Here is a 25,354-nt window from a genome sequence, read left to right as displayed (position 1 = left end):
TGTGTGTGTGTGTGTGTGTGTGTGTGTGCGCGTGCGTGCGTGCGTGCGTGCGTGTGTGTGTGTCCATCTCTGGATGGAATTCTCAAGAAATGTTGCAGAATTTTCTGAACAAACAGCACCCTGACGATTTTTCACATGAAGCAGTCTTTATTATGAGCTACCGCAGTCTCTGTGGAATTGCTCCAAGGAGACAGGAAACCAAATATGCAGACCATGACCTTTTATACGTCTTCATCTTTGTCTCTCATATAGAGCGGATTACATTCTGATTGGCTACTTTCCTAGGGAGCGGAGTTTAAAAGCTGGGATGGGGAGGAAGAGAAAGGACAGTTGGTTGCCTTACAGCCAAGACGCTGACCAGCGTACAGGCCGTTTCCCGTTTTTCCTCTTGGATCTAGGGAAACCCTACCACATGATCTTTAACCCTGACATTCTTAACCTTGCTGTCTTGCCTCCAATCACACACTCTGTCTTCCTGCTGCAGTGCTTTGCCCTTGCTGAGTCCCCTGGCTGCAGATGCTGATCTGTTAGATGTCTTTGTACCTCACCCCTTGCTCTGCCTTGTTTCCCCAAACACTTTGTACTACATACATTGTGCATTTATTAGCATGTTGTCACATCATAGCTAGTGAATTTGCTCTTGGCTCTAACTGTAACCCCTGAAGAGAGCCAGGTAGGTCTAGGTGGTGTTTCTTGCAATAGCTGGGTGAGTAAGTGAATGGAGGTATTGGGAGCATCTGGCCGCACTTATTCATGTGACCTTCTGAGATTCCTAGGAGCGTGTTGACAACCAGACAGGTGCCAAGAAGCCAGAAATGGAAAGGAAGGAGTAGCTATGTGGTCCTAGGAAAACCAGGAAAGAGCGAGGCCATAGCACACAGGAGGCAGGTGCTTGCAGAAGGGAGGAGTTATCTCTGGGTGTTGCTGAACCACAGGAGAAAGAGAACAAAAAAAAGCCCTCTAGGCTAACTTGGGCTCTAAGTCTTCTCACTGGAGATGGAGACAGGGACCTCATCCAACAGTCCAGCTCCACATCATCCTCAGGCTGTGTGTGAAGCATAACTGGGGAGAAAAGGCCAGGGAGTGTAGTGATATCTTGTGTCCGTAGTGGGAGTTCAGTTACTCAGAGTTTGGACACCAGAACCTCTCCAGAACCCCTGTGAACTGAGACCTTGGGCATCTCTCTCCCCGGGAGTTTCTTTCTCTCATACAGGTTTTCTTCACGAATGGCAGAAGCTGAAATCGAACTGTGGAGACAAGATGACGTCTATTTTTTTTTTTTTTCAAAGTGAACCCTGTCAGGCAGGTGGGAGCTTGTGTCTCTGGTCTGAAGTTACCTCTTCTGAGGACCTCTGTCCCTAGTTACTGGCTCCACAGGTTCTGCAAGAAGTTGTAATCTAATGGCCTCTCTCTGGGCTGAAAGACAGGGAAGATTGTTAGACAGGCGGGTGGAGTTCCCTTAAGCCCAGGCATCTACAAAGAAAAAAGGGACATTTACAGCTCATGGAATAAGTTCCAGGAGATGGAAAATCATACAGAAAACTTGACATCTGGACTGGTACTGACACTACATTTTCTCATCTGAGATTTTACAGACGTGTCTTTTAAGTTCATCTGTCCCCGTCTGGATGGTTTCTCTGATCTTGGAGACGTGACCCCTGATTGGATGGAACATAGGGAAACCCACCACCTTCTGAGACCCTGGTCACCTATATTTAAACCCACTTACCTTTTTTCCTGCGTTTATCCTGATGCTTACATTGGAGAAGGAGGAGGGTGAGGAGAAAAAGCAACAGCAGGAAAGCCACAGATAACCCAAAGAGAACCTTCAGGTACCTTTCAAGTCCTGGAGAAAGGTCAACATCAAGAATAAGGAACCATGCTGCCTGCTTGAGTACCTACTGTGTGCGAGACCTATGCCGCTGGGTCTTTGCACATACAACGAGGGCTCATTCCTTCCACCAGTATGCCAGACTGCCTGGCTGGAAGTGGCAAATCTGGCGTTTCAAGCCCGGGAATCTAACTTCTGGCATTGCACCTTACACCAAGGACGAGTCCCATGAGCTAGAGGGAAGTAGCCTGAATTCCCTGCTATGACCCTGCTCTGGGCCCTTTCACATGCCACTATGACTGGCAGAAGGGACAACCCCATTGTAGAATTAGATTCTGGAAGTCTCCTATGTCAGGGGAGAAACTTTAAAAATGTGGACCGGGCTTGTCCCCTTCACAGCTGGGACAGCATAAAGGCTTATCTAAACCCGAGTCTCCAAAAAGAGGCTGCACTGAGCCTCTGATTTTCTCTCCCCCCCCCCAGAGCCTACATCTCAACAGTACTCTCCGTATTCTCAGGGCTTGGATTGCTATGGGCGATGGATGGCCTAGGTTCCAAAGCATGCTGGAGAGATATAGGCAGGTGGAGGGCTTGGCACTCTTTCTCTATCTCATTCACCCGCTCCTTCCCAGTCTGATTCCTAACCTCTCTATCTGGATGTCCCCTTACGCATCCCAGGATCTGGGATGCTGAAGACATTACTGAGATCTCAGCTTGGCCCCTGCATCTTTGGACACAAACTGAGTCAATAGGAGCCAGGTATAGATGTGCTGAGGGTTGGCGGGGGATGGAGCAAACTCCCAAGAGAGAGGCCAGTGACACTCACCCGATGCTGGAATGGGCTCTTGGGATGAGGAGTTGGGGTCTTCAGAGGATTCTGGGAAAGAAGTCAAGTAGAGTATGAGGGAGAGAGGCTAAGCCTGGAGACTTGCTCTCTCATGGTCTTACATCTGCCACCCAAGAGTCTCCTGCTGTCCATTTAAAACTTTCTGATATTTCAATAGAGGGGTAAGGTGGGAATTCTTTGAAAGGCTACGATTAGGTTCTGCAACATTGGGCGGTGAATCCCCCATGTGGCTGACCCCCTATTTCCCATTACTCATATTCCAGCTAAGAGCTGTTTCAATTGTACAGCCATGAGTTAGCCTTTCAGTTCAGAGAGGCCAAAGACCACTCACCTGAGACCACAAGCTCCACAGGGTTACTGGACTTGGACAACATGTAGGGGAGTACGTCTTTGGAGCTGTAGCACTTGTAGGTGCCCCCATAGACAAAGGTCACATTCCTCAAGGAGAATTTTGCCTGGTACAGCCCAGTTTGAAACACTGATCTCAAACACAGGGGTGGGTGGGCAGTCCCCTCCTTAGACAGAAGGAAGGTGTCCATTTGACGCCATGACTGACACAGCAGGGTCACACTCTCTCCAGAGGACACTCTGGGGCCTGGGTGCACTGAGAGGGTAGGCGTGACAGGAAGCTGCCCTAAAGAGAAGATGGATGGATGAGGGATGGCTCACCTTGATCTGAGCTGAGGCTTTGCCAGTGCTAGTCTCGAAGAACTTGGGTCTCAGCGATTCAGCTTCATCTCTATATCTACAGCTCAATGAGAACATACCCCTCATGCTGACCTTCACAACCTGGACTTCCATAGCACAACGGGGGCCTCTGATTGGACTGGCTAGGCTCCTAACTTGTGACCAGAGTATCCAGGAGGACACCAGGGTATGGTCACCCAGAAGAGAGTCTGTGTGTACCATGTCTATACTCGGCCAACAATGACAGGTGCACTCATGGGGCTCAGACCGAAGGTCAGCTCAAGTGCCCTTCTAGGGTTGTAGGCCACGGTGGCAGGAGAGGTCATTTTCTCCTTCCCTTCCCTGGGTGGTATAAATCCATTGAAGCTGATATCAAAGAAACACTGATGGGTTAGTGTCTCTCCAGAAGCCAGGATAGGGCCATGCTAGGTCAGAAAGGAGGGAATCCTAGACAGCCTCAGAAGGAAGACAGATGATTCCTGCCATATATCAACTCCCCTCCCATCATGCCCTTCAGGTACCACTTCTTTAACATTCCAAAACACTAGTTCAAGACCTGGAGTTTCATTCACACTCTCCTTGTATGGGATTCCTCAGGGACCAGAGCTCATAGCCCTCAAATAAAAAAAAAATGATTATATAGTTGCTGGAACTACTTCACCTGCAATGCGTATTTCCAGGGGGTCGCTAGGCTTGGACCACATATAGCTACTATTTTTATAGCCATAACATCTGAACATTCCTCTGTGACTGACTGTCACAGAACCTATATGGAAAAGAGCCCGGAAGTGCCCAGTAGAGTTTATATGCTGCGAGTCCTGGGGCCTGGAGAACTTCTCATCTTCCTTCGTCAGAATAAAGCTGTTGTAGCTCTCCAATGAGACACACTGGAAGGTCACGTTCCCTCCTGAAGTAACCACAAGGCTTGTCAGGGCTGATATTACGGGTTTTGTGAAGAAGTACCCTAGGCAGGAGAAGGTAACTTATTACATGGGCTCATATAGCCCACACTGTCGAGCTGTGGGAGAGGATCACACTTGAGAAGAGACAGACCCTTTTCTGAATGTGAGAAATTAGGTTGGAACCCTTACCTGTCACCACCAGCTTCAGAACATCACTCTTCTCTGACCAGCTGGGAGGCTTGTAGTATAAACAGAAATAACGCCCAGCATGGGACCATTTAGTAAAAGGGATGACAAACTTGGCCATATTTCCAGGCTTCATCAGGGTCATTCTGTGCCAGGAACCTAGGTTTCTGTGTTGGTAAAGGTAGTAACCCTGAACGCCTGAGACCCCCTCACATAAGATGGTCACCTGAGATCCATTGGCAACCACAGATCCTGGCTTAGCACTGATGGTAGGCTTTGGAAGTCCCCCTGCAAGGAAATCAGTAGCTATGCCGTGGAAGCTTTGGATCCCAACACTCTGCCCCAGGATCCTTATCAGTTCCACAGCCTCAGCCCACATTGGCTGTTTTCCATGCCCACTGCCCAGAGATTGCTCCTTTGTCCTCAGTGAAGATGAAGGATCTGAGACACCCGAGGATGCACTTACATGTGAGCACTGGGTTCCTGAGGCCCAGAGTCAGTCCTGGAAGAGAGTTTCCTGTGAGACATTTGTCCCTGAAGACTGAGCAGGCCCTCCCGTCCACAGTTGCCTTCTCTGTTCCTGAGGTGTCTTGGTAGAACAATGCCTGTCTGTGGAGTAAAGTCTCCACGCCCACAGTAGGTTGTTATCCACCCCTCCCCCCTCCACATCTCACCAAGGCAGAGGAAAGCTGTGAGTGTTCCAGTCATGGAATCTCCTCCTGTGGCTGCAACCTTGTAGATGGTTGGTGGCAATGCCCAGCCAGATGGGATGACACACGGGGAGTGGCCTTTTACAGTGGGTTCTCCCACTTACCACATTTCAGCAGCCTCACAGGAAGAGGAACTGCCATGTCCAGTCAACTGTCTTTGGTTTCTCCAGTGATACAGTTCAAACAGTACCTAGATTCTCTAACTAATCTTTTGAGGAAGAGCCTCACAAAGCCCAACAGTCTTCAAACTCAGGAAATGGTGGTATGTAATTTTCCCAATTCCATCCTTCCATATAACAGCATCCGTGTCCCCTGTAGCCAGCAAACTTCCCTTTCTGTAACAAAAGCACTACATCGCAAATACAAAATCTACCAGGAGAGGGAACATGTGTTAAATCCCTTTACTGCAAGAAGAAAATGAGCATAGAGAATGAAAACTATGTTGATGGACATGTTAGTTAGATTGATTGTGATAGTGAATTCATAAGGTAGGTGTTTATAAAATCTTCAGATCGTACATCTCAAACACATACACTTATTAGCAATGTTTCATCTAAGATCAGGATAAAGGTTTTTGTTTTAATTTTTTTACCGTTCTATATGAGGACATATTTTATTTGCATAATATTGTCTCATTGAGATTTCAGTTTATTTGTGAACTGTTTTTTTTTAATCAAATTTGGATGTTACCTACAGAATAAAAACTTTTCGAAAGTTAAATTATACTGCCCCCTCTACTTTCCTCCCTCCAAAGACTACCAGGTTCCTCACAAATTGATGGCTTCTAAACACAACCTACTGATTCCATTTTGTGTTGTTTCTTTGGACAAGATTTCAAGGCTCACCATTTAGTATTGAATGGTAAACTGAAGGCCATCCTTGGGAAAGACTGATTCTTTCAACATTCGTTAGTTGCCTGTTCTTTGTCTAGGGGAGGTGCCCTGTGATATTTACCTACAGGTGCTGTTCATGATCAGGTCCTGTTTAGGCAGACAGATTGTTGGGATATTATGGGTTTAGCTTTCCTGACTCCTGCAAAGTACAGCTTCTTGGGGGGTGGGTAAGAGCTACACATATCTGTTTATTTGTCCATTGTTTAAATAAAAAACTAAAACCAAGAAAATGTAATATCATTTTGGTAATACAATTCCAAAGTGAATGTCTCTTCTTGTAAGACAATGATAGACTTGCAGACTGGTAATGTCTGAGGAATTAAAGGACTTGGAACTCTGCATTGAAATGCTCATGCCTGAGAGAAGTTGATTCTCCTTCTTCTAGTGGCCATTATTTTCCTGTAGTTCTCTGCCTAAACGTTGGACCCCATGAAAATTTGCCCCTTCCACGTGAACATGTTCATTGATACTCCTTTTTTAGATCTTAGTTATTTTAGGTCTAGAAATAAGCCATTTCTCTAGACAGTTCTAGGAGAAACTATTTTACTGAAGAGTTCCTGGTTCTTATAATCTTTCTGTGATATTTCCTGGGCTACAGATGCCATAACTGTGACATAGACTTGTCCGTTCTGGCTGGACTCCCATGATCTGTTGACCTCTGAATTGTGTCCAGTTGTTGATTTCTGTGATGATCTCCATTTGAGGTAAACAGAGACTTTTTTGGGTCAGGATTGATATTCTTATATCATATATATACAAAGAACAAAACCAGACTGACTCGGTAGATTGCATATACATATTTGTACACATTTGTACACACACTTGTTCTTGAAGACATATATATATATGTATACATACATATATATATATGTATATATGTGTGTATGTGTGTGTCTTTGTGTGTGTATGTACATATATGTAACAATAATAAGCAAGAAAAGGAGGTCATCAACTTGAGAGTAGGGACATGGTAGAGATTGGAGGAATGGTATCTGGGAGGGGCTAGAAAGGGGGGAAGTGATGAAATTCTATTTAAATGAACTGGAATTGAGATGTAAATCAAATTTAAATATAGGAAAACAATGTATTTTTAAAAGAATCATAAGAACTAATCCCTCAGCCACAACGGATATTTCTTATCTCTGTAAACTGAACCATATGGTAAATGTTATCAAAGTTTGACAACGTCTATGAATTCAGAGAAAAAGTTTGAGTTGGCTTTCTGTTGGGAGGACTCACAACGTGAAGACTTGAAACATAGAGATTGTTGGTGGAATAAGTGACCTCATAAGTGATGACATGGTTCTGTAGATTTGTGGTGGATGTCGCTACATATGAACATCATTGGAGGGGGAAAATAAAGACTGTAAGAATGAGAAGGTTGGGAGAATGGAAGCCAAATGATACCTTCTGGGTATAACACAAATACTTTGATCATGAGCTGTTGACTAGTGATGAACTGTGGGTGAAGGAAACTCTCTGGTTTTAGTTGTGTACCCCACCACTGAGCCCACCAGCTTCCTATAGTTCCAAACACATGTTCAGATAGTCATTTTTGGTTTAAAAAAATGGTGAGAAACTACAAAACAGAAAGACACAGACAAGGTAATGGGATTATTAGGGATTAGATGAGAGTTGCTATGGAGAGGAGGGAGATGAAAGAAGAAAGAATAGGAATAATCAGAGAGCAGTGTATACATGTGTGGTATTGTCAATAATCACGCCCATTTATTGAGGTTAAATAAGGATCAGGATAAACAAATAGGCCGAATAGATGTTTATTCAGGGAGAAATAACTTACAACCTAGAAAAATGAACACCAGGGAATTCCACCCGATGTTCTCCTGTAGGAGTCCTGCCAGCAAGAGCTTTATCCTGCTTGACTCTCCGACCTCCTTCCACAGGTCACTTCCGCCCATGGCTCCACCCCCCAATGGGCGTGGTCAGTGCCACAGAAGGACTATCTCACTACACCCATTTAATAAAAAAAAAAAAAACAGAAAAATAACTCATAAAAGGGTGTAATTTGCTCTGGAAAGAGAAATTTTGTGAATTGATCTAATGTTTATACTTCAGACAAGTTGTTGAATACAAATTTCATCTTTTCCAAGCATCAGCTACCTCTGAGGTCCACGTGATGGTGCTTAGTAGGCAGAACTATGAGGAGGTCGATCTGTGCCTGGAATGATGTACTGAGGAAAGGAAGTCTCAGATTCCATACACACACACACACACACACACACACACGCACGCACGCACGCACGCACGCACGCACGCATGCACACACACACGCACGCACGCGCACGCACGCACGCACGCACGCACGCACACACACACACACCACGGGACACTTCTTAGTTTCATTTTGGGAGAGATGGACTGAGAAGAAGCACATCCCCTGGGAAACAGGTCCCAGCAGGGGATGTAAGGAGTATGTCAGGGAAGGAGGTGGGCCAGGCCATGCTGATCAGGAGAACCTTGCAGCCTGACTGACTAGCAGCCAGAGTGCTTCTTCGTTTATACAGCGTTTATTACGTAGGGATACATTCATGTTGTTTCAAAACACGTCACATCATTTTTGTTGTTGCTGTTGTTCTTGGACATGTGTTTCACTTCCTTGTTCTCATCTTTAGAGTTGTCGTTTCCAGTCATTTTCCCTCAAGTTTTGACATTTCATGACCATTTTTACTCATCAACCCCATAACCCAATTTTTACGACTCTAGAGGCATATGACAGCCTGTTCTCTGGCTGGTTGCTCTTGTGGCTACACAGACACCAAATTAAAATCCCCAAGCTAGTCTGGGTATATTGGCATGCCCCAAGCAATGTATTATTAACTCTTCATGGTTAGAGTGCCCAAGAAATATCCTCAGGCCAAAGCTGCTACAGTTAGTATTCAAATTCTGGAATAACACAGCGTTTACATTTATATTTTTATAGAGTTTGTCTCTATGTCTAGTCCTGGCACTCTGTTGTTCCTTGGTAATATGACACCACAGTGGCTCTGCGTGTGCTAACTTTTCTAAGAATGGGAGGTCCTGAAATCTTATTATTTTATTGTCCTTCCATTTCATTCTCTGTTCATCCCTATATGTATCTGTGTAGGGTAGAGGTAACTTTAGCTATCAGACTTTGTTGCCATATATGCCCTATAATTAATTGCCCGAGTGTACAGTGGGAAGAGGCAAACTGGTCTGTAGCCAACTCCTCTAGCCCACCAAATCTGTTGCTCCTTTTTTTTTTTTTAAGTTTACTTTTTTTTGACTGTCTTGTTCCTGCACAAATTAAGGGAAAGATGTCTCAAGAGTGTCTTTGCCACAAACTCTTGTTACAATAGGGTCTCCATCGTTATTTCAATTCTGCAAAGAGTAAATACATCGAGATTTCTTTTCCTTTCTTTCTTTCTTTCTTTTATATAACCAAGTCCATTTAAATGAAAACAAACATTTATAGACAATATTTGGGAATTTGGGTATCGTTCTTTCCAAACTACTTCTTGCTGGTAAGGGGCGCTGTCTTGGGGGTGTCTAAGAAGATGCAGAAATCCTGGCTATAGTCTGTAAGGCTACTTTGTCCAGCTGTTTTGAATGTAGGATCACCTGGTACTCTGTTTCAGGTGGTCTGGCTTGATCAAACCACATTAGTCTGGAAGGAATCCACATCTTTTCATTTTCTGTGGAAACAAAAATAGAAGTCCTTTCCCCCAGTAACTTGTCCTTGAACTTAAATTTTGGAGTCAAAGCATTTTTTTATTTAATTTATTATTTAACATGTTGATCCCAGTTCCCTCTCCCTCTCTCCCTCCCTCCCTCCTTCCCTCCCTTTTACCTTCTCTGTCTTCTCACATGCACCCTAACCACCCTCCCCTCCCATCCCCCCACCCCAATTCCATATGTAGGGGAATGCCATCCAGTTGGGGTCATGTAGATCTGACAGGTCATGTGAAGTAGGGACTAGGGCTTCTCTCCTGTGTCTAGATTAAGGCAGTTATCCCTCCATGGGGGATGTGTTCGCAAGGTCCTTTTGTGCACCAGGGATACATCCTGGCTCCATTGTCTGAGGTCCCTTAGACTGCTCAGTTCTTCTAGCTGAGACCAATATTCAGGGGGCCCTGAGTCAGTCCCTTGCTGGCTTCCCAGCTATCAGTTTGGTGGCCCGTTAGCTCCTCCTTGTTCAGGTAAGCTGTCTCTATGCAACGTCGAGATTTCCAAAACTGTTTACTTTGCCTTCAGGAGGGAACCAGGCCTGTCACTAACTTTGTAATCAAGAATTATTTCCTTGTTTATACTAGTTCAATGTTTCTGAGGTAAAACATGAAAACCTAAAGATTCAGTCATGGTTTGTCAGCTTCTAAAAATTTCTCTGTTTTTCTTCTTAAATTATTTGTTCCAGCTCCTATAGCTCATGGTCATTAGTACCACTTACATAATAACTTCTATAGAAGATTCAATTTCTCAAACAGCTAATTCTCCATAAATTTTATTCTTAACATCAGTTTTCACAAGAGCTGTAACATTGTCCCTTGAGTGACAGGCCCTTAACAGCAAGGAGTTCAAAATTAAACATGTCAAAGACATAGGCAAAAGAGTCATACAGCAACTTCCAGCAAGAGCAGTGAAGGGTCAGCCCAAGTCATCCAAGCACTGTGATCTTCGTTGAGCAGCAACTCCAGGATGTTTGGAATCGCCACCTTAACTCAAACCAACACTAGACATCAATATTACCATGACTCAGTCATGCTGGCACGTTGCTGTTAAAACTCATGAAAACTTGGGGACAAGAGATGAAATTCTTGTGGAAGGCTGTCTCCTCCCCCTGCCTGGCTCCTTTTTTTTTTTTTTTTTTTTTTTTTTTTAGCAATGGTGGTTTCTAGAAATTCTCATTGTGGTTAACTGCAACTGTGCTTTCTTATCACATACTGTTTTCACATCTCCCAAATCAAGATCTTAGTTTATTGTGGGTATTATAATCCCCCCTAAAAGTGTGTGAGGAGCTGTTCAGAAGAGTTTCAGAGCTAAGCTTCCAATTTAGAGCAGATGAACTTTCAGACGTTCCAAGTCATGGTGCTCTAGCCAGACTTAAAGCCTGGCAACCATGGGAACTTGGTAACAAAGACCCCCTAACCTTCACCTTGTTATTTTCTGGGGGAAATGGTTGAGGTAGTTGTGAAAACAAAATAGGTTCATAGTGACCTGAATTTCCAGACCAGATAAGATCAGTTACTCAGTTTCCATGGCAGTGTCTGACTTTGATGCTCACAACGGACTAAATGAAAGGGCATGCCCTGGATGGACAAGAGAACAAAACTCCAACGTTTTGATATAGTTCATTAACATGATCACTGTAAGAGTGGTTGACACAACTCACCTTAAAGCAGCCTTCAGCAATGTTTCATGTACCCCATCCAGTAAGTGATCTAGTCCGTTTTGTCAGTTTTGTATGCGGCAGCATCTCAAAACATATTCTAGTCTTGCACTGAAATCACAATAACCCTTCTACCTCAGCATTTTGAGCACTGAGATTCTAGCTGTGAGCAGTTTACTACTGTTATTGACTCATCTCGCTCCACTATTCAGGCCCAAATTGCAGGGACTTCTGGTGTCAGTTTTTTTTTTTTAATTTATTATTTTACATGTCGATCCCAGTTCCCTCTCCCTCCCTCCCTCCATCTCTCCCTCCCTCCTTCCATCTCTCCCTCCCTCCCTCCCTCCCTCATTTTTACCCTCTCTGCCCTCTCACATGCACCCTGACCACCCTCCCCTCCCATCCCCCCACCCCAATTCCATATGTAGGGGAATGTCATCCAGTTGGGGTCATGTAGATCTGACAGGTCATGTGAAGTAGGGACTAGGGCTTCTCTCCTGTCTCTAGGTTAAGACAGTTAGTTCTATGGGCACATAAAAACCAGCCACGGTGAGGAGTTCTGAAAATGGGGGTTTCTCATCTACTCTCTTCCCCAAAGCTAATCACATTCCCTCTCCCACAGTTCCCCAGTGTTGCTAGGTGTGTTGATGGGAAAGAAATGTCTCGGTGTGTCTTTTTTATTTACCTGTTGCATCTTGGACCTGATGTTCATTGTTTTCGCTAAAAAATGGAGTTTGAGTTAAACAAATGGAGCATCTGTATCATTCACAGAGGAATGCTGTTTGTAACCCAGATCGTCAAGTTACATGGGAAAGCAATATAAAACGAGTACTTTAGGGGTGCGAAGTGGTGAGAAAAGAAGGGAGGGCAGTCAGAGAAATATAACAGCATTTGTGGGAAGTATCAGCGTTTAATGGAAGAATAGTTCTCTTAAAAAAAAAAAAAGCTACCTTGACATCTCCAGGCTTCCAAATCAGCATGCCACTCCCCTCAAGATTCCCAACTCAAGAGTCAACACAAGCTGTGCCTAGATTTAATTTCAGAACCACATCCGCTTGTAGTAATCACCATGCACATTGTTCTGCCACTCCGGAATGTGTACTGCTGCCTCCACTGTGAGGGGTGATGTCCTTCTGTATATATGTTTCTCTTATTGGTTGATGGATACAACACTGTTTAGCCAATAGCCATTCAGGAAGCATAAATAAGTGCAGCAACCAGAGCAGGAGAAGTCTGGGAAGAGGAAGGCAGAGGGAAGCCACAGAAAGAGACGCCATGTAGAGACCAGGAAGATAGGGCGTGCCAGGTGTTCTCGGGTAAGATAAGGCCACGCAGAAATACATAGATTAGTAGTTATGACTTAATAATTAAGACAGAGCTAGCCAGTAAGACGCCCTAACCATCAACCAAGAGAGTTTAATAATATACGCCTCGGTGTACTTATTATGGGCTGAAGGGCGGCGGGAGAGAAACCTCCGTCTTCACCATTGTTTATCTCCTGGCTTCATCTTGTATCCTTCTTTGGCTGTGCTGAGCCTCAAATAGAAAAATTCCAAGAACCACCAGGACCAAGCTGCCCAATGTGATCCTGGTAAGATTCTCCACTGTGTGGTCTTGGAGAGACGAGCCTGTGTGATTTCAGACATAAGGTTATGCTGCAGTCCAGAATCCATAATCCACACAGAGCAACTCCCTCTGCTGGACAAGACTTGACTCTGTATCCAGCTCCGTAACTGTTTTCCTAACTCACCTGTTCGGGGGTCTGACATGTTTGATGATGGACTGGCAGTCTCATCCGCTGCTAAAAACCATGAAAGAGGAATACTATAAGTAAAGTGGTTAAGCGAATAGATCTTTAACTAGTCCCTAGGTTTCTTAAGCTCCATGAGTGTACATTATTCTCATCTTGATGATTTGGGATGAAGCACTGGATTGTTGGCTAAGGGTTCTTTCCATAAGCTCATCTTGCTTTTGTATATAACCCTGGCTTCACACCACCTACAGTGAGCTGGGCCTTCCCACATCAACCATTAATCAAGAAAATGGCCTGCAGACAAATTTGATGGTAACAACTTTTCAAATCATGTTCCCTCTCAATAGATGACTCCATCTTGTTTCAAATGGACAAAAACCTAATCACCACAGAATACATTATGTGTGTATGAGAGAGATTATATATGCTATGTATTATGTAAAATATGATATATTTTATGTTTATATTCACTATATGTTTTTGTTTATATATTATATTGTTGGGAACCATCACCATCCTCACTGCCTCAGGCCTCTGAGATAGAAAATCACTGCCTCTTAAGAAGTAAGCAGAATGTTCAGCAGAGCATGCCTAGATACAGGATTGCAGTTTTACAGCCAGTTAAAGAGTAGCTCAGGACATTCTTCCTGTTGTAGCTTTACAGACAGTTAAAGAATAGCTCAGGATATTCCTCCTGCTACAGTTCTACTGCCAGTTAAAGATTAGTTCAGGGCATTCTTTCTACTGACCCTTTCATCCTACCCATGTGCAAATCCTGCTCACACCCTGCCTACGGTCCTATATAAGTCTTCCCTGTGAAAATAAAATTTGTCAGCTTGATCAGAATCCTGTCTTGCTGTCCTTCTTTGTATCCCTTGTCCTTCTTTCCCTCCTAGGTTGGGGCATTGTATAATGTATATTTATATATTGTATAGTATATACAATATAATTATATATTGTTAAAACTAAGATAAATTAGCAAAAATATTTAATGCCTTGCCTCTACATTTGAGGATAAAGATATGTCTCAGTAGATAAGAGTGCTCAGTACTCTAGCAGAGGACCTGAATTCAGTTCCCAGCATTCATGTTGGTGGTCACAACTGGCTATAACTGTAGATTTAGGGGGATTCAACACTTCTGACCACTGTCATGAGCACATACTCTCTCCACATGTAAACACACAATTAAAAATAAGATAATCTTAACTTTTCTCCTACGTTTTAGAATCTGTGAAGAAGGGCACACAATAACAACCAACTGGACAATTTTAAGGTAATGAACAAAAATAGTAAGAATGAATGTCTTCAGATGCAAACATGTGATGTTTATTATAGGTGAGCATGCAAGTGTTTTTACCACGGAGGATGTACACATGAGTATACACACACAACACAAGAAATTTTGGGGTACAAATAAGAAGTTAAGATGTAACATTTCCAACTTATTTTGGCTCACATAAATACCATAAGTAAATCATAAAAGTTTAAAGAACCATGGTGTGCCAAGAGAGAGTGTTTCCTGGGTACTCCTGAGGGGAAAATAAGCTGATGATTAAGTGGTTTCTCACCAGGCATTTCTGCACAGCAGGTATCTCTGCTTTTCAAAGAATCAGAACAAATGCAATTGGAAAAGACTTCTTTGGGGGCATGAAGATCATTCACAACCAATGACAAAGGACTTCCCACTATTGGGACAAGTGTTTATAAGGCAATCTGGGGGTGAGGGAACTGCCCAGAGGTATGTACAGCATTGGAAAAAATCAAGTCAGGAAGGAATGCCCAAAGACGTAGACATCATTTGAACCAGACAAGGGGAACAATACCCAGAGTTGTAAACAGCATCTACAAACTAATCTTTGGAAGTCTGTGCAGAGATTTGAGTGGCATCTGCAAGCCCTGGAAGGAACACCTAGAAAAAAACTAGCACTCAGGAAAAAGCTTACATTTAGAATCTACATCCCTACCCAGATCTTGTTTATTCACATAAATTCATTAATTTGTTAATTTAATGAAAATATTTTCTAGACAAAGTCCCTTTGTGTAGCTCCTATTGTCATGAAAGTTGGTATGTAGACTAGGCTGGACTAGAACTCGCAGAGATCTGCCTACATTTGCCTCCCAAGTTTTAGGATTAAAGGTGTGTATACTATGCCTGTGTTAATAAACATCAATTTATGAGGGTAGCTTGTTCCTGCATTGTTCATTTTTTCTCTTTCTGCCTTGTATTTCTCTTTGAATCCTATGTATTTCTTTATATTGTGGTGGTGTTTTGAATGTAATTGGCTCCCCATAAGCTCATAGGGGTGGCACTATTAGGAGGTGTGGCTTTGTTTGAGTGGATTTGGCCTTGTTGGAGGAAGTATGCCACTGTCACTTCGTATGCTCATGATGCCACCCACTGTCTCAGACCATTTCCTTTACCTTCTGACCAAGACATAGCCAGGTCTATATCTGCCTTCATGGAATCATGTCCCGCCATGATGATAATGGACTGAACCTCTGAAACTCTAAAAGCCACCACCTCAATGAAATTTTTTCCTTTATAAGAGTCGCCATGATAATGGTATCTCTTCATAGCAATAGAAACCCTATCGAAGGCATTTATCATTCCACAATCTTTTTTTATTAACTTTTATTTAAATAAAATTAATCTTATTTTACATACCACTCACTCCAAGTTCCCTCTCCCTCCTGTCCTCTCATTCCTCCCACAATCCCCCCCACCTACTCCTCAGAGAGGGTAGGCCTCCCATGGGAGATCATCAAACTCTGTCACATCATTTGGGGCAGGACCTAGGCCATCCTCACTTATCTAGGCTGAGAGAGTATCCCTCCATAGGGAATGGGCTCCAAAAAGCCAGTTCATGCACTAGGGATAAATACTGGTTCCACTGCCAGCAGCCCCATAGACTGCTCCCATGGGGGAGGGGGAAGAGAGGTAGAAAGAAAGGAGGGAAGGAAGGTAAGGGAGGAAGAGAACATGAGGGATCAGGAGAATAAGGCAAGAGATACGTTAGTAGAAGGAGCTTTTATTGGGCTTTAACAAGAAACCTGGCACTAGGCAAATTCCCAGGAATCCACAAGGGTGACTCCAATTAAGAATCTAAACAATAGAGGAGAGGCTACCATAAATGTCCTTCCCCTCGAATGAGGTCGATGACTACCTTAAATGCCGTCATAGAGCCTTCATCCAACGGACATAGAAGCAGAGATTCACAGCTAAACGCTGAGATGAATCACAATCTTTTAAAAAGATGTGTATTTAATTATATTTATTTCAGTGTATATGTGATAGTATGTGAGTGTGGGCCCATGAGCACCATATCACTTTCGAGGAGTTAAGGAACAACTCCAGATGTCAAGTAAGTTTCGCTTCTGTGTCTGGCTTTATGTAGGCTCCAGGGGGAGTCAAAGTGAGGTCCTTCCCTCTCCAAGTAACTGTTTTAACCACGGAGTCATCTTTCCAGCTCCACTCCACAGTCTTTACTTTTTTCCATTCTACTCATACCCTCGGTAATGCACATAGTATTTCAATGCTCCATTACCTACTACAATGATTAGGGTTGAAGGGAGGCTTATCTTTTAAGTGAATGTTATGTAGATACATAAGTGCTAAATTAAAAAAACAAAAAAGACTAAGAACATGAAAACCAACACAACATGGTTTCCTCTGAAAATTACTGTTTCCACATAATGGTTTCTTTCCAGTATGCTTGATTAAGGCAATATATTAAAGAATTCAAAAGAATTATTTTAAGCAAAATAATAATTAAAGAGGACATGAGCAAAAATCTTGAGGTAATTCAAAGAGTGAGTGAAAGAAACAGCTGAACAAAACGGGGAAGTAAATACAGGATATGAAAGTGGGATTCAATACAAAATTGTAAATGCAAAGAACTGTTGTAGGATATTACTTTAAGATGTGTTGCATTTGTTATGTTGTGGAACATTTGTTTAATGATGCAAAGATGCATTGCATTATTTTATGTTGTATTTGCTTAACTCCGTGAAGCTGTGTTACTTCGCCTGTCTAAAACACCTGATTTGTGATGGGGGATGTCCTGTGTATATATATTTCTCTTATTGGTTGATGAATAAAACACCATTTGGCCAATAAAGGCAGGAAGATAGGCAGGGCTAGCAGACAAGGAGAATTCTAGGAAAAGATAGTTAGAGAGAGACCAAGAAGAAAATACCATGTAGCCACCAAAAGGAGTAACAGGGCTGGGCATTTTCTGGTAAGCCAAGACCACGTGGAAATACATAGATTAATAGAAATGGGTTAATAATTAAGATAGAGTTAGCCAATAAGAAGCCCTATCCATCAGCTGACATTTATAATAGTACGGTATCTCTGTGTGTTCATTTAGGGCCGAGGTGGTGGAATGTGGTGGGACAAGAAAACTCCACCTACAGATTTGTCTGGTAAAGAGATGAATGGACAATAGCAATGCAGTAGAAAGGATTGTCAGGGCTGGAGGGCAGATAAAATAAATAGAAGAAATCTAGGAAGAAGATCATGGAGTTAGAAAAGGAGAAGAGGAGGACTCTGGAGGCAAGCCCACCGAGGTACATAGCAAGTCATGGAGTAAGAAGTAAACAAAGGTGTATAGAATAGAATTAAGTAAATAGCCCAGAGGCAAAGTGTATATAGGATAATTTAAGTTAAGAAAAGTTAACTAGGAAAAGGCCAAGTTAGGCTGGGCTTTTATTTGGGAGCTGGGTCATGGGCCCACAAAGAGCAAAGAGTAGAAATAAAAACCAACTATGAAGAACTAATTAAAACTAGGGATAATAAATTATATGAGAGAAAAAGATATAAAAAAAGAATAGTAAAAACAAAACTTGTAATAAGCAAAATGAGATCAGTGGAAAGCCTTACCAGCAGAATAGATCAAGTACAGGGCAGGAGACTATCAGGACTTGAAGACAGGTAGGCAGATTAGAACACCCTTAAAATATCTGAGGGAAGTTAATGTGAAAGTGCAAATGATTAATACAAAATGCCCTGTTCACAATCAGAAGACCAAATCTACAAATCATGACCCAAAAGGGTGAAGAATTTCATAGCAGTGATGTAAAAAACAATTTCAGAATATTATAGCAGGTGTTTACCCCAATCGAGGGAAAGATGTACCTATCAATGGCAAAGAAGCGGTGGGACATCAAACAGGGCCACCTGTGAGAGTGACCCAGAAGCAGTACCAGGGACACCTCCAGCCACCCACCTTCCCCTCTTCGAGTCCCCTGACCTGTGACCACCAGACCTTTCCTGCCACCAAATCCACCAGAGGGGCCTGGAGGCAGGACAAAGCATACAGCATTGAACACCATTACTGTCTTGCCCCTGCACCCTCTGAGAGAGGAGAGGATAGAGCCTTGAACCCATACCCACCAGGAGAGGGAGAGACCCCACCTGTACCCACTGAAAGAAGGGATGGGGAGACAGTATAAGAACACATCCAACAACAGAAAGACTTATATGATACAACCAGGGTCTAGGGATTCTATGCCAACAAGACCTGAATATTCCAACACAGATGAAGCAGAAGAGAATGAACTTAAAAACAACTTCATGAAAATGATAGAGGCCCTCTAAGAGGATATGAGAAAATCCCTTAAAGAAATGGAAGAAAAAACAAACCAAAAAATACAAGAAATCAAAAAGATCTCTTAAAGAAAGCCAAGAAAAAACAATCAATCAGATGAAGGAAACAATCCAAACAGTTTAAGACTTGAAAATTGAAATAGAGATTTAAAAAAAAACTGAAGGAATGCTGGCAATAGAAAATCTGGGTAAATGATCAAGAAATACAGATGAAAGCATAACCAACAGAATACAAGATATGGAAGAGAGAATCTCAGGTACTGAAGATAAACTAGTTTCATTGACCAAGGAAAATCTTAAATCCAACAAATCCTTAAGAAAAAATATCCAGGAAACATGGGACACAGTGAAAAAGCCAAACCTAAGAATAATAGGCATAGACAAAGGAGAAGCCCAGCACAAAGATGCAGAAAATATATTCAACAAAATCATAGAAGAAACCTTTCCCAACCTGAAGAAGGACATGCCTATGAAAGTACAAGAAGCTTACCGAACACCAAATAGACCGGACCAAAAGAAGAGGAGGAGGAGGGGGAAGAGGAGGAGGAGAAGGAGGAAGAGGAAGAGGAAGAAGAAGAAGAAGAAGAAGAAGAAGAAGAAGAAGAAGAAGAAGAAGAAGAAGAAGAAGAAGAAGAAGAAGAAAAGTCCCCTCACCACAGTATAATCAAAACATCTATCAGAACTACACCTGACTTCTCCATGGAAACTCTGAAAGCCAGAAGGTCCTGGATAGATCCACAAACAGTAAGAGACCACAGATGCCAGTCCAGACTACTACTACCAGGAAAATTCTCAATCACTCTAGATGGAGAAACTAAGATGTTCCATGCAAAACCAGATTTACACAATACATATCCACAAACCCAGCCTTACAGAAGGGTCTGGAAACTCTAACCCAAGGAAGTTGACTAGACTCACAAAAACATAGGCAATAGATAATCCCACTTTACCAAAAGACAGAAGGGGGGGATTCATACCATACCATCACCACCATCAAATCCGAAACAAACAAGAATTGAAAATCAATGGTCATTAATATCTATCAATGCCAATGGGCTTAACTCATCTTAAAAAAGACAAAGGGTAACAGAATGTATATGAAGACAGAATCCACCCTTCTGCTGCATATATGAAACACCCCTCAACTTCAAAAACAGAAATTGCCTCTGAGTTAAAGGTTGAGGAAACATTTTTCCAATCAAATGGCCGTAAGAAAAAAACTGGTGTAGCTATCCTAAATTCTAACAAATTAGACTTCAAACTAAAATGAATCAAAAGAGATGAGGAAGGTCATTTCATACTCATCACAGAAAAAAAATCCACCAAGATGAACTCTCAATTCTAAACATCTATGCCCCAAATACAAAGGCACCCACATTCATAAAAGAAACATTACCGAAAGTCCAATCACACATTAAATCCCACATACTTCTAGTGGGAAACTTCAATACTCCACTCTCACCACTGCATAGGAAAACTAGACAGAAACTTAACAGACAAAGGAACTAACAGAAGTACCACTAATTGGGCTTAACAGACATCTATAGAACATTCCATCCAAACACAAAAGAATATAACTTCACAACACCACATACTCAGCAATAAAGCAAACCTCAACACATTAAAAAAAAAAAAAAAAAAGGAATGAGCCCCTGTATTGTATTGAACCACCATGGCTTAAAATTAGAATTCAGCAACAACACAAATTACAGAAAGCTTACAAACTCATGGAAATTGAACAATGCTCAACTACACCACTCCTGGATCAAAGAAAAAGTAAAGAAAGAAATCAAAGACTTCTAGAATTCAATGAAAAAGAAGGAGGCACAACATACCCAAACCTACAGGACACTCTAAAAGCAGTAATAAGAGGAAAGTTCATAGCATTAAATGCCCACATGAACTGGAGAATAGTCACACTAGAGAATGCCTGAAAGCTCTAGATCAAAATGAAGCAAACTCACCCAGGAGGAGTAGATGTCAGGAAATAATCAAACTGAGTGCTGAAATCAATAAAGTAGAAACAAGGAAAACAATACAAAGAAGAGATCACCTTTGTGTGAGCTGTTTGTTTTAGGACTAGATCTGTTTTCTGTGGTCAGTGTGGCCTTGAACTAACAGAGATCCATCTATCTCTTAATCCTGAGTCCTGAGATGAAAGGTGTGTACCACCACTGCCTAGCTATACAGCCGCTGGGATTAAAGGTGTGTATCACCACTGTGTTGTTGTTGGAGTTTCTTTCCAGCCTGGTCCTGCAGCTGATTAGTTCCAAATAAACACACAAAGACTTATATGAATTTATAAACTATTAGACAAAGGCTAGGACTTCCTTGGTTAGCTCTGTCTTAATTATTAACCCATTCCTATTAATCTATGTATTGCCACCAGGCTGTGGTTTACCTGTAATCTGGCATGTTATACCTTGGGCAGTATGGGGTCTCCCTTGAAGCCTCTCTCCTTCCTCTCCCCAGCCTTCTCCTGGTCTGGTAGCCCTACCTATCCTTCCTGTCTGGATACTGGCCAAACCGTGTTTTATTCATCAACCAATAAGAGAAACATATATATAGAAGGACATCCCCCATCACTGCCTCGTCTTTATAGCTTGCTTTCTGAATCCTCAGGCAAGCTTAATAAATCATAAATAATGTATCACCACAGCAGATGTCTACAAACATGGATATACTAACTCATAAGTGGATATTAGACATAAAACAAAGGATGAGCAGCCTACAGACCACAACCCCAGAGAATCCGGGAAACTAGGAGGACACTAAGGGAGACATACACTGATTCCCTCACAGGAAGGGGAAATAGACAAGATCTTCTGAGTCAATTGGGAGCATGAAGGTAGGGGTGAGTGAGGTAGGGGAGTGGGGAAGGGAGGAGAAGAAGGGCGGAGGAGAAATGGGGATCAGGAAGGTCGAGTTTGGGGAAGGACAGAGAGGAAGAGCAAGGAAAGAGATACCTTGATAGAGGTAGTCATTATGGAGTTATTGAGAAACGACACACACAAGATTTCAGGATCGTGAATGGTTATTACCATATTAAAAACACAGATTAATATCAGCACAGCAATAGTAGGTAACCTGAACACATCCACTTGCACCAATAGACAGGCCATGCCAATAAAACACAAAGAGAGAAACACCTGGGTTAAATGACATTATAAACCAAATAGACTCACCAGACATGTGCAGACAGTTCCACTTAAATACCGCAAAAAAAAAAAAAAAAAAAAAAAAAAAAAGTTCATTCCATTCAGCAGCCCATAGACATTCTCCAGAACTGGTCATGTGATACAAAACAAATCTCTACAAATGATAGAGTAGTGTTGGGGGCCTTGTGAGGGGACTGCCAAGCAACATTAAAACTCATGGAACATGACTTGGTGGTTGGCAAAGCCATACCTGTGTGATCCTTGGAGACACAAAGTCCCGAGGACTATGGATCCTGAGAACCTCAAGCTATTATTGAGTGTATCTCTGATTATTGCCTTCATGGTCAGTCATGGCATCCCTCATAGTCTATGGGTTGTATAAAAACACTCAGGGGGATGCTAATCCCTCACTGGGCAGTGGTATTGTTAATTACAATAATAGTGACTGACTTTTTCCAAGCATTGCTGCTGGAGCAGATTAAATAACTCAACCACTAACCGTACAAAGGATTTAGACTTGTAGATTGTTAGATTAGGTTAAGGTGTTTTTGTTAGTGGGTTTGAGGTAGAAAATCATGGGGAACAATTTAAAGTTTAGAAAAAGAAAACACACGTTTAATAGTTTAACAAGAGATCCATTAAGGTCAGGAAACACGAACAAAGATAGCCCAGGCATTATTAGTGGTCAACGGTGATAAATAATTTCCTGTGTCTATTTCTGCACACTTGGCTTCCTGGTATGATTAAATAGAAAAACTGTTGATGAGTGTGTATGTGCCCTGAGGATTTAAAGTGGAGCTGATTAATGGTTTTTATATGTAAAAGTTTAGATTGTACACTTTAAAAAAGTATACACTTTAAAAATAGAATGTAACCACATAGTAACTTTTATTCTGCTTGAAAGAGGCAAAAGTTAAGAATATACTGAAGGAATAAATCGAGATAGAAGTAAAAAAATGAAATAAAGATATAAGAGAGAGATAATAGAAAGACCCTGAAGCCGCGCACACGTGTGTGTGTGTGTGTGTGTGTGTTCCTCTTTTTCAAGGTCCACAGAGAACTAAGTTTTTCCCCCACTCACCAGCTCCAGAGAATTAAGTTTTACTCCCTCAGATGTAAGAGTCGTATTGTACAGTAAGTTCACCAATTCCATAGTTCCCCCTCCATTCCTGAGTTGCTGAGGGCTGGTCTTACAACAGAAGAGTGGAAATGATCTCTTGTATTCTATTTTAACCCTTATTGGGGAAAAATAGAACTACAAACCAAAAGCAAGAGAAAATACAAAATCGGATACTGACCACCACATTATCAAAAGAGGGATGGTTACTCATTAAAATCAAGCTTCAGTGGAGTAGTTCAGTGGGTAAAATCAGAAAGGCAAGAGGCCATTCTCTCCATATTAATTCAATTCATTGCTTGAAGTCTTAGCTAGAACTATATGTCAGAAGAATGGAATAAAAGAAACTCAGCTTTTGCAGCTGCTGTGTAGTATGTCTTCTTTCATACTAAGTCTTATATTCATATATAGCTACAAAATATCATACATGCATATATGGTATGAAAAGAGAAATTAAAGAGAGTAGACTAAGAGGAAGGAGAAAGTCAGAGAGTAGCAGATAGTGAGGTGTGGTGAGAATGTACCCAAACTATATAATGAATTTGTATGGAGACATCTTTAGGAACCACAGCACCATGTGTAATGTTTTTTACACCAGTTAAAGTTATATTATTTGAACAAACAAAACGAAGCAAAAACTATTTTAAAATAGCTGTGTCAAGGAAGATATTCTCACCTGAGATTATGAGCTCCAGGGTGTCACTGGGTGTTGACCATACTTGGGCATTGCTCTTGTCGTACCCATAACACCTGAATGTCCGCCTGTGGCTGGGATGTATGGGACCCATAGGAAAAAGGGCCTGCATGTGCCCATTTGGATGTCTCTGTGAGCCGTGAGTCCAGGAGAGATTGTTTTCTCCTTCCTCAGTCAGAATGAAGGCGCCAAATCCCAACCATGAGACACACTGAAAGGTTACATTCCCTCCTGGGGTCACAACAGGACTGGGCAAGGCTGACAGGCTGGGTTTACTATAGACATCTAGGAGAGAAGGAGGCAGATTGCTAAGGGGTTCACAGAGCACACATTGTCCTTTCCCTGTGTCTGTGCGATGACAGGACACCGGACTCATGAATGTCCTCTTACCTGTCACCACCAGCTTCAGCATGTCACTATGCTCCGAAGAACCAGCAGGACTCTCGTAGTGACAGCGATATTCTCCTGCATGGTGCTCTGTAACGAATAGTATGGGGAACATAGCCTTGGCCCCAGGCTCCATTAGGGTCTGTCTGTATAAGCCTGGTGTCCTTCCTTCTTTATTCAAGTAGTACTCCTGTGCCTGGAGGATTCCTTGGCACAAGATGGTCACAGACTTCCCCCAAGAGATGACAGAACCTGGCTCAGCCCAAAGCATGGGTGGAGGGAGTGTTCCTGAAAAAAAATTCAAATGTTGGATTCCCAAAATATGACTCCTCTTATTCTTGCACTTAGTCCTAGGAGCTCCCAGGTTACAAGATAATCAGCTCTCACTCACTGTTCTCCACCATCCTTACAGCACAAGACAGTATCTGTTGTCTCCAATGAGGATGAGGGAGTTAGGACAGCTGGGAAGCTACTCACTCACCTTTCACCACTGTGGTAGTATTGGTGCTCAGACCCAGGCCTGGATGAATATCCCCTGCAAGATATTTGTCACCCAAATGCTTATCATATTGCATTCTCCCAAGAGCCCCCCGAGTCCCTGCATCCTATGTAGAAATCTGGACCTTAGTCTCAAACAAAACCATTCTCAGATTACAGTGCCCCTTCCACCCCATCAGACTTCACCAATGCAAAGCAGGACAGTGAGGATGGCGATCATGGTATTTCCTTCCACAGATGGATGAGACCACGGTGCTTGACAGCACTTACAGATGAAGGAGATTTGGTCACCGCAGGGACTGTGCTCTGTGTCTTGTGGTTTCTCGTTTCAGGGAAAAGAAAATATCACCCCGAGGAGGCATGCTTTCATTTCCCCTGGCTTATGGCTAGCTCAGGCACCAGACTCTTAGATGACACTAAAGGGGTGTCACACAGGCAAATCCACTGCCTGCCCCATTTATTTTTTATCCCCCTAACATCAGCAAATAGCTGCAAATATATCCTCTTTATTCCTGAGCCAATCAATGAGTGACTGAAGGAAGGTCTTAACTCTTAGAGCCTCCCCTTGGGGGTTGTCTTTCATTCCTGCAGCCCATCCGTCCGTCCACACAGCAGTTTGTGGTCCTTGTCATGTCCCGTAATCTCCCCAGACTAAGTAATGCTTATGGGAAGATATAAATGTGTGATTTAAGTAGATGCAGAGCAGCAGAGAAACAC

The 25,354-nt window shown here is 42.5% G+C and overlaps 2 protein-coding genes and 1 long non-coding RNA gene across 4 annotated transcripts; all 3 read right to left on the bottom strand.

Annotated features, from left to right (window-relative positions):
- Positions 1-1,277: 1,277 nt before the first annotated feature.
- On the bottom strand, positions 1,278-7,025 carry LOC127238697 (leukocyte immunoglobulin-like receptor subfamily B member 3A). The gene is made up of 6 exons (XM_051207365.1): positions 7,010-7,025; positions 4,027-4,347; positions 3,010-3,312; positions 2,658-2,708; positions 1,730-1,846; positions 1,278-1,416 (listed from the first exon to the last, which is right to left on the bottom strand). Exons 1-6 carry the CDS (start codon positions 7,023-7,025, stop codon positions 1,334-1,336), a joined length of 891 nt encoding a protein of 296 aa, XP_051063322.1. The 3' UTR covers positions 1,278-1,333.
- LOC127238699 (uncharacterized) lies at positions 4,464-5,205 on the bottom strand. The gene is made up of 3 exons (XR_007835935.1): positions 5,128-5,205; positions 4,920-4,955; positions 4,464-4,741 (listed from the first exon to the last, which is right to left on the bottom strand). It is a non-coding gene; the product is annotated as an uncharacterized LOC127238699 (long non-coding RNA).
- A 5,105-nt stretch (positions 7,026-12,130) lies between the features above and the next one.
- Positions 12,131-24,939, bottom strand: LOC127238698 (leukocyte immunoglobulin-like receptor subfamily A member 5). Of its 2 annotated transcripts, XM_051207368.1 has the most exons (6): positions 24,824-24,939; positions 24,621-24,674; positions 24,143-24,427; positions 23,735-24,037; positions 13,172-13,222; positions 12,131-13,049 (listed from the first exon to the last, which is right to left on the bottom strand). In XM_051207368.1, the coding sequence occupies exons 1-6, from the start codon at positions 24,855-24,857 to the stop codon at positions 12,913-12,915; spliced, it is 864 nt and encodes a 287-aa protein (XP_051063325.1). In that variant the 5' UTR covers positions 24,858-24,939; the 3' UTR covers positions 12,131-12,912. The 2 variants fall into 2 exon arrangements, with proteins under 2 accessions (XP_051063325.1, XP_051063324.1); XM_051207367.1 differs by lacking the exon at positions 24,824-24,939 and having other exon boundaries at positions 24,621-24,807.
- Between the last annotated feature and the right edge of the window lie 415 nt (positions 24,940-25,354).

This window comes from Phodopus roborovskii, unplaced genomic scaffold (genome assembly GCF_943737965.1).
Source record: "Phodopus roborovskii unplaced genomic scaffold, PHOROB, whole genome shotgun sequence".
Taxonomy (NCBI): Eukaryota; Metazoa; Chordata; class Mammalia; order Rodentia; family Cricetidae; genus Phodopus; species Phodopus roborovskii.
Note: the sequence above shows the minus strand (reverse complement) of the source record. Positions and strands in the feature narration are given on the sequence as shown.